Source organism: Trichechus manatus, unplaced genomic scaffold (assembly GCF_000243295.1).
Source record: "Trichechus manatus latirostris isolate Lorelei unplaced genomic scaffold, TriManLat1.0 scaffold00226, whole genome shotgun sequence".
Lineage (NCBI taxonomy): Eukaryota > Metazoa > Chordata > Mammalia > Sirenia > Trichechidae > Trichechus > Trichechus manatus.
Genome location: NW_004444162.1, coordinates 1,876,385 through 1,888,443, shown reverse-complemented (window position 1 = coordinate 1,888,443; position 12,059 = coordinate 1,876,385). Strand labels below are relative to the sequence as shown.

Genomic DNA, 12,059 nt, shown 5'->3' with positions numbered 1-12,059 from the left:
CTATAAAAATTCTTATTTTGACCATGAAGTCTACTCTCTTAATTCTGTAGTCATAAAACACACATACATGCATACTATGCTGTATGTCAAAGTAGGAGTAAAACAGAATCATGTGTCTCACAAAGAAAATAAAGTTTTACATTAAACATGCAAATAAAAATATTTAATCTTAAATATATATATAAAACAGAGACAGTCTTCCTAGAAAAAGGTCATATAAATTTTATAAAGTTACTTTAATTCGTCGGTTAAAATGTTCTGTTACTATCTTGAAGTCAAGTGAGATTGAACTTAAGGCCCAAATGCTGATGAATATAAATATCCTACTAACCTGTTGAGCCACCACTGTCTTTCCTATAATTTAGCCAAAGTATTTACAAGATCCACATTATTTAACATAGAAGCTAGGTGAAATCAGTTCACATATAATTCTGAAAGCTTCTTAGAATCAAGTGATCCCTACTCAGGATCATAACAAAACTTAAAGGTTGACAACAATGGTTCCTCACTATCTAAAAAAAGGGGAAGTCAAAGATATGCTAATCTAATTAAAAAATTAATTTCTTCATTTTAAAAAATACTAACGAAAGAAAACATACTCACCTCTTCGATTAACTTTTCATTTGGTGATGATGTACAAAGACAGACAAGGTAAGTTTGCTTAAAACTACCTTTTGTACCAATCTCTGGATGGTCAGAACACAGCTTTGCTAGAGCAGTTGCTTGACTTAACTGATTTGTTTTGATTAGATGTTTAATTCTCATATCCAACAAGATGGGGCCCTCAAAAGCTAAAAATTCATTCACTTTAAAAAACAAGACATAATAGATTATTAACATTTGGTAATAACTCATTTGCAATACAAATACTTATAAGGAATATAAAAAAACAAAAAATATATAAGAACTAATTTTTTGTTGTTGTTGCTATTTTTCTATTTTCTGCCAGTAAGGCTATCATAAAAAATGCTTGACCTTGTAAAGCAAGAGGAGATTATATTGCTAACTTTCAAAAGACGTATTAAATATTTCTGCCCCTTAAGAGTACCACTTAGAATGAGCTGAATTAACTTCTTGATGATAAAAATATTTCAGCATTAAATTCTAACAGTGTTATTAAAATTATGCTAAATTCTTTTTTCCGCAGCAGTTATCCTTAAATAGCAGGGATTTGCATTCCTACAAATGCTGGATACTAAGGTATTACACACTTATGTGGGCAACCACAAAAGGATATTTTGATATTCTAGAAGATGAGACTCAACCATTATTTTGTTCCATACTGCCGATTTACTTTTCCCTTTACAAAGGTGATGTCTTATCTTTCTTTAATAAGTGCTTTAGAATAAATTAAACTGTCTACCAAAAAACAATTAAGAAGAAGGAAAAGTCAGTTGAAGGATAAATCCCCTAAAACTTCTGTAGGTTTGTGTAGTTATTTTATTTTATTTTTTCATTGTACTTCAGGTGAAGGCTTACAGAACAAATAGTTTCTCATGACACAGTAGTACACGTTGTTTTATGACACTGATTAACAACCCCACAACATATTAACCCTCTAACTTCTCAATCTTTTTTTTTTTGTGAAAATACACACAGCCAAAGATGCACCATTTCAGAAATTTCTACTTGCACAGTTCAGTGACATTGACTACGTTCTTCCAATTGTGCTGTTACTCTCACTTAAGACGAAGGCTTACAGAACAAAATAGTTTCTCATTTAACAGTTACTACAAATGTTGCCCTATGACAAAGGTTAACAATCTCATAACACGTCAACAACATCCTTACTCAACCTTGGGTTCTTTATCACCAGCTTCCTTGTCCCCTTCTGCCTTCTGGCCCTTGTCACTGGATTACTGTACCTCGTTAGTCTCATTTGGTTTTACGGGGCTGTCCACTCGCAGGCTGAACAGTGAACCTCGGAGGTAACTTCACCACTGAGCTAAAGGGTGTCTGGGGGCCATACTCTTGGGGTTTCTCCAGTCTCCTTTAGGCCAGTAAATCTGGTCTTTTTTCTGTGAGTTAGAATTATGCTCTACATCCCTCTCCAGCTCTGTCCAGAACCCTCTGTTGTGATCCTGGTCAGAGCAGTCAGCGGTGGTAGCCGGGCACCATCTAGCTGTACTGGACTCAGTCTGGCGGAGGCCTTGGTAGCTGTGGACAATCAGTCCTTTGGACTACTCTTTTCCTTGTATCCTGTTCTCTTCATTCTCCCTTGCTCCCGAAGGGATGAGACCAGTGGAGTATCTTAGATGGCTGCTCACAGGCTTTTAAGACCCCAGACACTTGTGTAGTTATTTTTAAGACATCAATCAGTAAATCTCAACACCTGCTTAAGACCCATAATTATACACAATAAATTTCTATTCTGTTCAAATCCTTGGATTTCCTGGTGCTTGTTTTGGTATTTGTGAAGTTCTGAGAACTTAAATTTTAACAAATGTAAATTTAAAATTTTCCCTAAGTTTTCTTTACCAGGATGAAAATCATATTTAAAACTCTATTTGGAGACAGATGGTTAGCCTGAAACCTTGGAAGACTTTTAGTAATAAAATTAATGTCCTACAAATAAAAAACATATTTTCTCTACTTGTAAACAAACTGGAAGATACATCTAGTAAGTAATTGGCAAGTTAGAAGAAGGAGGATGAGAGATTTCTTCCCTTCTTAAATATCTTTTGCTAACTTCTAGTGCCTTTATATTTTAGGTCTAACTGTACTCCATTCCACTATAAAAAGATTCTTCTATCAGGTACTATGATCATGGTTCCTCAGTATCAAAGCCATGACATTATATAAGCAATATAACACAGGGATCCTAAATTTCATCTTCTACTTAAAAGTCTAGGGCTTTCTATCTGCTACCCTTTATTCTTTACAGTAGACTAAACCAAGAAGTTTAATGAGTGAACACAGATAAAATAAAATGCGTAAGTTTCTGGTGCCTATGACTACATGCCTTACTGAGATGTAGAGCATTACATTTCTTTTTTTAACATCACATAATCCTTTTACAACAATTATACTGCAAATATCTTTTCACAGTTCAGTTCACTGCCAAAACAAAATCTGTAAAGATTTTAAATGAGAGCTTTAAGTTAAACCTATCTGGGCTATAAATAAGTCATAGATATTAAAGAAAAAAACAAAACAAAGCCAAACAGCTTTCATTTCTTAATACAACAATTCTCTCAAAAGGAACCTCTAAAGGTAAGTCTGGAGTTATTTCAAATACTCCCACAAAAACTTATGATCAACAGACTCTGAAAGATCATGGTGAAGAAATAATTTAAAGATGGCAAGTATCCAGCAAGCCCGACAGTAATCTTAATCTATCTAGCAAGCTCAAATAGTTCCTATAATCTCAAACAGTAACATGTAAATTAGAATGACAAATTGCACAAAGTAATTTCTGTTTAAATCAATGTATAAGAGAATATGTATTAATACCATAAATTAAAAAACCACAGTTAAAAAAAAAAAAGATGGGGAACCACTGCTACATTCTTAGGGCAATACTGATTTCAAGGAAATACACTCTTAGAATAGAAGGGACGTTACAGAACATGTAGTCCAACCCCATCATTTGGCAGATGAGTAAACTGAGGCTCACAGAAGGCAAGTGACTTCCTAGGGTTATAAAGCCAGTTAGTGACAGAACCAGGACTAGAATAATGGGGTCTTTTGACTTCTAGCTTTATACTATTGAGCACAATGAGAAAAAAAAAATCCATTTGACTACAGTGCTGCTTCTAATTAGAACAGTGCTTTATAGCAGTAAAGAGCTAAGAAGTAATATTAGCTTTTAAAATAATTATGTATTCTGAAGCTCATGATTCAAATGGATCAAAAGTAGGTTACATTCTAATACTCAATTCAAAACTTACTGAAAGCTCACGCCCCTCATCTCTCTCCATTTCTCCTTCACTGCTTTCGTTTTCCTCCCCACCTCTGCATCTTTGAGTACTTCTCTCCTATCCAGGACATGTTTTTCCTTACAGAGCTATAATACAGCAATTAAGACTACCTGTTTTAGTGCTTGCCAGACATACTGAAAAAAGTTTTCTGTTTCGTATCCTTGAGCAGCTAAGTTGCATCAAATTTCACTTCCCACCCTGCTTTTTCCACTTCTCTCCCACAGAAGTATAATACTTTAATTTTTACTTGTGTACAGCCTTTTTGCTTATTTTCTCTGTATTTATGGACTTCAACAGAAAAGCAGGTTTTACTACATTTGAGCCTATCAAGAAAGAATGATGACATAAAACGGCAATGTAAATGAATGGTATTCAGCCAGTTCAATTAAGAAATACAATAATAGCATTCTTACCATACACTATCACTTTCACAATATTCAAGAAGAAAACATTAATTCTTACATTAAAGATAATTAACTTCAAATGTATTATAGTATATAAGTTGAATTTCTGTGATAAATAAATCACCTACAAATATTAGTCGAGCATGTGCTATGCACCAAGACTTATACTATCGTCCTGGGTCAACCCCCTCCCAAACCAGCGTCAACTTATCTACTGGGTAAATATCCACAAGCCCAGATTCGTGCATAATTTTCTTTAGAGCATCTCCAATTAGCTGTTCCACAAGTATCTCAAACTCAGCATACACAAATCTCTACAGCCACAATACATGTGATTTCCATCCACTCATTTATACACCAGCCAGAAATCTAAAAGTCAGCCTTAAAAATGTCCTCTCCTGCCTCCTTCTCACCTATACATCCAATTGATCATCCTATTCTAGCAGTTCTAAGGCCTAAATATTTCTCAATTCCATTCATCTTTCTCCAGTTCTACTGCCACCACAAACCCTCCCCAACCCAAATCATTAATCTGTTAGAACATCTTGCACCAGTCTGCTAGTCTTCTATATCTACTCTTACCCCACTCCTTCATCACATTTCTCCATGAAGAGCTAGGATGTGTTTTTGTTTTTTTTTTATTAAAGCACACAGTTGATTGTCTTCCCCTATTTAAAACCCTTCAGTGGCTTACCCTTAACTTCAAAGGGTATTTTTCAAATTTCTCATCGTGACTTATTTGAAACTGCATTACTTACTCCTTAAAAAAGAAAGTTTGTATTTTCTCTTTTAAAAAAAAAAAAAAACAATTCAGCATTTCTGGTACCAAAAAAAAAAAAAATCAAAATTAGAAATTTAAAAACAACATTTAAAGCTGTAGAACAGTGGTTCTTAACCGTGGCTGTACGTTACAATTATCTGGAACTTTTAAAAAGTACTAATGCCCGGGGCCCACACCCAGAGATTTTAATTTAATTGGTCTGAGGCAGTGATCCAGCACTGGTATGTCTAAAAAACTCCCCAGGTAATTTTAAGCACAGCCAGGGTTGAGAACCACAGCTCTAGGTGACTATATGTCAATGCTCAAATTACCAATCAGGGATAGTCTTAGTCCTCACCCTGCCTCCTGCCCTATTCCGAGGGAAGATTTACAAGAAATAGAATTTACAAGAAACAGAATTTACACTGAAACGTTTCAGAATTGCTTAAATCATGTTGCTCAGTTTTTCATTTAATCTAATGGTAAAACTTTAGGGTCATAACTGATTTCTTGAATTGTTATAAGATTAAAAAATATTCCATGTCATAGATGAGCCTAGTTAGTATGCTACACTAAAATTTTTGTGTGAAATACAATTTAATTATTGTGACATTTAATTAAATTCTAACAGATTTATCCATGTAACATTATAAAACATACTTATTAAAATAGAAATGACATAATTTTGTAGGATGTTTCAAGCAGTCAATAAGTATGTTTTTAAAATCATTTTTACTAAAAATGAAAATGTGGGAGCCCTGGTGAGGCAGTGGTTAAGAGCTTGGCTGCTAACCAAAAGGTCAGCAGTTCGAATCCCTCACTCCTTAGAAACCTTATGTGGCATTTCTACTCTGTCCTATAGGGTCGCTATGAGTCAGAATCAACTAGACAGCAACGGGTTTTTTTATTATTGGTATTTAATTATAAAATTGTTGGGTATAATTAACGTTAACTAAATACAAACTATTTAATGAGCCTGAAACTGTAAATACCTTTATAAACTTACTGGAACTTACTTTAGTAGTGATTTTTAACAATAAAATCTAAAATATTCCATTTACTTATTTTTATACCAAGGCAATGTCAGCTAAAGGAGACAAGGCCAATAAATAAATAAACAAAATAAAAAAGGACAATTAAAGACAAACAGGGTAGGAAAATGTCTTTCTAAGAGTACCAAACATAGTCTATAAGGTGCTCTAAAAAGTGACTCTCTATAAGAAATGTCCTAATACGAAGGAGTTGTAGCTAGATATGAGTTTAGGTCTCAGAGTGACCCTTTTCGCATTTTCTGATAGAAAGGTAAAGATGTACACACAAAGAAAAAAGAAAAATACACCAAAAGTATCTAAGAGTGAAAGAATAAGAGATTTACTATTGCAAAGCAAATGCTATTGTATGTAATCAGATCTGGCCTCATCCTATTTACCTGGACAGAATCAGTTATCACTTCCTCTCTCCTCCCATTCCCTGTCCCTTTAAAATATCATTACATCTCACATATACTAACATTTCGTAAACTAGACAGCAGTTTTCCCATGTTCACTTCAAAATGCTGAAGTTCACTACTGAAAGAAAGACTTACTTTCCCATAAAACTCTGAAGGAATTATAAGTACCATGAAAAAGCTTAAGCTTTAGAAATTTCCTTTGAAAACCAAGGAATTCGGGGTGGAGGGAAGAAGACAACTCCAGGGCTTAAGGTTCAAGAAAGGACTGGCAAGCTGATAAAAATTCAGTTCATATGGTTGCAAATTATCCCAATATGGAAATAGAGGGGAAGGTACCTAAAGACCTCAGTCTGACTGTAAAAGGAAACGCTTTCGGAGCTTAGATTTTTAAATGACATATACAAAAACAGGGGAAGTAGGCTCAGGACCAATGATGCACCATGAGTGTAAGACACCTGGTAGTAACCTATGCAAAATGTTAGTAAGGCTAAGACTGAAGATGACTCATAGCCTACCAATGATACAACAAACAAAAAAAACCCCCAACCCACTGCCATCCAGTTGATTTCGACTCACAGTAACCCTATGGGATAGAGTAGAACTGCCCCACAGGGTTTCCAAGGCTGTAATCTTTACAGAACCAGACTGTCGTCATAGCTTTCTCCCTGGAAGTGGCTGGTGGGTTCAAACTGCTGACCTTTCAATTAGCAGCCAAGTGCCTTAACTGCTGTACCATCAGGGCTCCTTCCAATAATGATAAGGACAATCAAATTGGGGGAGATGGGTAATTCCTTGGGAAAAGGCTGCTACTTGGGTTTGATTATGCATTATTTATGAATGACAAAAAAGGAGAATTCCTCTACTCCTATGACGGTTCTGATAATAAGTTTTAGAATGAGAAGGGTAGAAAAAACAATGGAATAAGTGGAAAAAGATGGGAAAATGTAAAGTTTTAAAATGAGTCTGAAGGCGTATTTTGCAAAACTATAGACTACAGGAATAGATGTAATCTTGGACAAGAGTCTAAAAATCAATTACATTAAAAAGATGGTTTGTGTATTCAGAAAAAGAACGTGTGACTTAGAGTCAAGACAGTTTCACTAAAAATAAATCAGGTTACACCTTTCTCAAAAATTAACTAAAAATGGATCATACACCTAAATGTAAAATGCAAAACTATAAAACTTCTAGAAGAAAACACAGAAAAATCTGTGACCTGGGGTTTGGTGCTGAGTTTTTAGATACAACACCAAAAGCATGATCCATGAAGTAAAAACTTGGTAAGCTAAACTATGTGAAAATTTAACACTTCTGCTCTGTGAAAGACATCCTTAAGAGAATGAAAAGCAAAACAAATACCTAATAAAGAATGTGTATTCAAAATATACAAAGAACTCTTAAAACTCAACAATAAACAATCTAATTTAAAAAATGGGCAAAAGATCTGAAGAGATACCTTACCAAAGAAGATCTACAGATGGCAAATATGTAGATGAAAAGATGCTCACTATCATTTGTCATTATGAAAATGCAAAGTAAGACAACAATGAGAGATAACTACCACCTATTAGAATGTCTAAAATCCCAAAACAGACAATACTAATTGCTGGTGAGGGTGTGGAACAACAGGAACTCTCATTCATTGCTGATAAGAACACAAAATAGTACAACCACTTTGAAAAGACAGTTAGGCAGTATTTACAAAGCTAAATAAAGTCTTGTCAGCAATCATACTCCTATGTATTTACTCAACACATATCTTGCATGTAAATGTTTATTCATTATCACCAAAAACTGAAAGCAAGCAGATGTCCTTCAACAGATGAATGGATAAACAAACAGTGGTACAACCACACAATGAATTACTATTCAACAATATAAAGGGATAAAAACTATTAAGCCACACAAAGACAAGGATGAATGTTAAATGTTTATTTTTAAGTAAAAGAAGCCAATATGATTCCAATGATATGTCATTCTGGAAAAGGGAAAACTACAGAGACATAAAATAGATCAGTAGTTTTCAGGGGCACAGGGGAGGAATGGATAGGTGAAGGGTTGTCCTAGGGTATTAAAACTATTTTGCATGATACTGTAATGGTGGATACATGAACTATACATTTGTCAAAACCCACAGAACTTTATAGCAAAAGGAGGGAAACTTAATGTATGTAATTAAAAGGTGAAGGAGGACAGGATGGAATGCAGAATACAACAAAAGAATCAAACTGTACTACAAATGTATGGAAGAACCTCACTGAAAGGTAAAAGACTTCACTGAAACAAGATTCAAGGGGTGGGGGAATAAGGTGCTAACCTTAGTAACTTTAGAAATGAGTGGAGTCTGTAAAAATAAAGGGAAAATTAACTGTACCTAAGTACTGTACCCTAATCAATGAAGTTGTTTTCCAAAGGAATAAAAAAGAAAAGAACCAACAACCAAACCAGTTGCTGCCGAGTTGATTCTGACTCATAGTGACCCTAAAGGACAGAGTAGAACTGTGCCATAGGGTTTCCAAGGAGCAGCTGCTGATCTTTTGGTAGCAGCTGAACTCTTAACCACTGCGCCACCAGGGCTCCGATTCTAGGATAGGGGCAGGAAATATGCAAGTTAAGACTGGAGTATCTTGTAGTGCCAGAAAGCAAGGAAGTTTTCAAAACAAAAAACGTCACAATGATGGGGTATGTCAAAGGGACACAGAAACTGAAAGAGCTCCCAATTGCCACAACTGGAATAATCTGAGCAACAATTTAAGTAGTATTGGATTATAACCCAAAGTATAAAACAAACATCCATGAGCCCATACTGATATAAATAAATGACTGAATAAATAAATAAATAGAAGATATGAGACAAATCTCTGATACAGAAGAACTCCAAATAAACTACTTCCTTAAGGAAATGGAGCATTACTCCCCACTCCTTAAGTGTGGGTTAAACATACTGACTTCTATCCAAAGACTAGGTATGGAAAAGGGGAAAAAAGAGTAACTTAACAGTGGAGAAACCTGGTAAACATTACCTCAGATCAAGGTTAACATCAACAGTGGTAAGTCTTATTGATGATATGTACCCTTGATATGATGTGAGAATGGCATTTTATCTCTGGGATCTTCCTCCCATAAAACCATAACCCCAGTCTAATCAAGAGAAAAGTATCAGACAAACCCTAATTGAGGGACATTCTACAAAATATCAGTGCTCCTCACAACTGTCCAGGTCATCAAAAACAACAGAAGTCTGAAAAACTGTCACTGCCAAGAGGAGCCTAAGGAGACAAGATGACTAAATGTAATGAGGTATCCTGGATGGGATCCTGGAACAGAAAAAGGACGTTAGGTAACAGGAAATAAAATACAGGCTTTAGTTAATAATTAAGTACCAATATTGGCTTATTAATTGTGACAAATGTATCACATTGAACTAAGATGTTAATACTAGAGGAGACTGTGTGTGAGGTGTATGGGAACTCTGTACTATCTTCACAATTTTTCTGTAGATCTAGAACCATACCAAAATAAAAAGTTTATTTAAAAAATAGTATTAACCTCAATATTGAACAATCTTATTTAATGGAACTCTGGCCAAACACTTCTTATGGTCTTTCAACCAATCCTTAGAGACAAAAAGAACCACAGGCCAGATACAAGGACAAATGGGTGCTTATGATACAACAACCATAACCAAAGGTATTGATTAGAGGACTGAAGGCAGGCAGGAAGACTTCTGTAAGTACCCTCATGGGCTCAGCTTTTGGACTTGCCCTTTTTGTGGTTGTTATCAAGGATGTCAATAGTGTACATGCTAATAAAATCTGCTGAGAGGAAACTGGGAAGGACAAAATCTTTGGGAAAAAAAATCAGGATTCAAAGGATCTTGACAAGCAGGGGAAACAATGACTTTAACACAGTGAAATTTAAAGGGGAGGAAAAGGTAATAAACTTGTGTACCAAAAGACAATGTCTAAAAATGTAGATTGAGGGAAGATATAAGAGCAGTATATATTAAAAAAACAAAACAACTTCGTGATTTTAGTAACCTCTCTGAGTTGTGAGAATGATAATGGCCATCCAAATGCTAATGCCATCTTAGGTCACATTAACTTAAGAGAAGATATAAGAGTAGTATATATTAAAAAAACAAAACAACTGTGTGATTTTAGTAACCTGAGTTGTGAGAATGATAATGGCCATCCAAATGCTAATGCCACCTTAGCTCACATTAACTTAAGTATAAATCATTAGGATGAAGGTGTGAGAGTACCATTACCCTAAAAGCTGGCCAGATCATATTTAGGGTACAGATTCAGTTGTCAGAATTACACATTAAAGGGAGCAACAACAAAAATTAAAAAGGCATTCAGAGATCAGGAATCATGACTGTGGATTTAAAATCATGCCAACACCAGGAAGGCTTTTAGTCTACAGAAGAACAAACAAGTAAATACAGACATGCTGGTTATCTTTAAAAATCTCAATGGATACTGAATGACAGAAGAATTTATACTTTGTTTGCTATGGATGTAGGGGTAGAACTAGATTTAAAAGATGGAAGCCTATAAAAATGCGATTTTCATGATGAAGATTTTTCTAATAGCAGGCTAAGAATGGACTGAACTACATAGTTACCATTCCCTAGAAGTGTTCAAGCAAAGGCCAATTTTATTTATCAGTAATATTATAAAGGGAAGTTAAACACAGAGTAACTGAAATAAATGACCATTAAGTGCCCTTTCAATCCAGAAATTATGACTAAAGAAAGGCACAAGTAGTACATGAGTATGTCTAAAAGTTCCTTGGGTATTCAAAAGCCAATAAAATTACCTATATTGGTTTCATTATCAAAGCTAACTCATAGGAATGCGTAAACTTTAAAGTGAAACCAGAATTCTTAATTTTCAGTTCCACCTGCCCTCACTCTCCAAAATCAAAGTACATCTTTCAGTCTAGCTTGTTTTAATAGGTCCAAAATTATTCAATTTAAAATAATAAACCAAAACAATTCAGCATTAAATGGATTATCACTACTCAAACACTACACCAAATCTTTAAAGACCTCACTATAAATAATGAGTACAGTCAATGGAGGTGTGCTCATTAATCTCTGTGCCCTGGCTTTTCTCTTCAAACTTGCTGTAGGTTAAAAAAACAAACTTGCTGTAGGTTAGATTAAGTTAAACCAAGTGTGTGGATATAAGATAAAAGAGCTAAAAGTTTCTCATTCTTGCATCATCAAACTTAAAAATATAAGTAAATTAGCATGCATGAAAAAGTTAACTCCTTCAACTTTGTCAAAGAAGGAAATAAACATATTTCAGGTTAATGTGGGTTATCCATAAAACAACTCCCATCAAAAAAACATTCTGGATAACACAGGACCAAGTAAAGATTATCGCTTTAAAAGGAAAAAAACAAAAAACAAACAAAAAAAAAACCTCTGACCCATGTAACATCTATCTGGTTGCTTTCTGAACTATATTAAAATCTGGCTATCTAAAATCCATCTACTATTGTAGAAACCCCTC

The 12,059-nt window shown here is 34.7% G+C and overlaps 1 protein-coding gene across 3 annotated transcripts in view; it reads right to left on the bottom strand.

The window, feature by feature from the left end:
* ZNF292 (zinc finger protein 292) overlaps nt 1–12,059 on the bottom strand; it is a 112,705-nt gene that overhangs the window by 21,772 nt on the left and 78,874 nt on the right. For 2 of the 3 annotated variants that reach the window (XM_004388979.2, XM_023742950.1), the window contains one exon: nt 604–806. The exons of the other annotated variant lie outside the window; for it this stretch is intronic. In XM_004388979.2, coding sequence (XP_004389036.1) covers nt 604–806 — 203 coding nt within the window. The remainder of the gene's footprint in view (nt 1–603; nt 807–12,059) is intronic. 3 annotated transcript variants of the gene reach the window in all.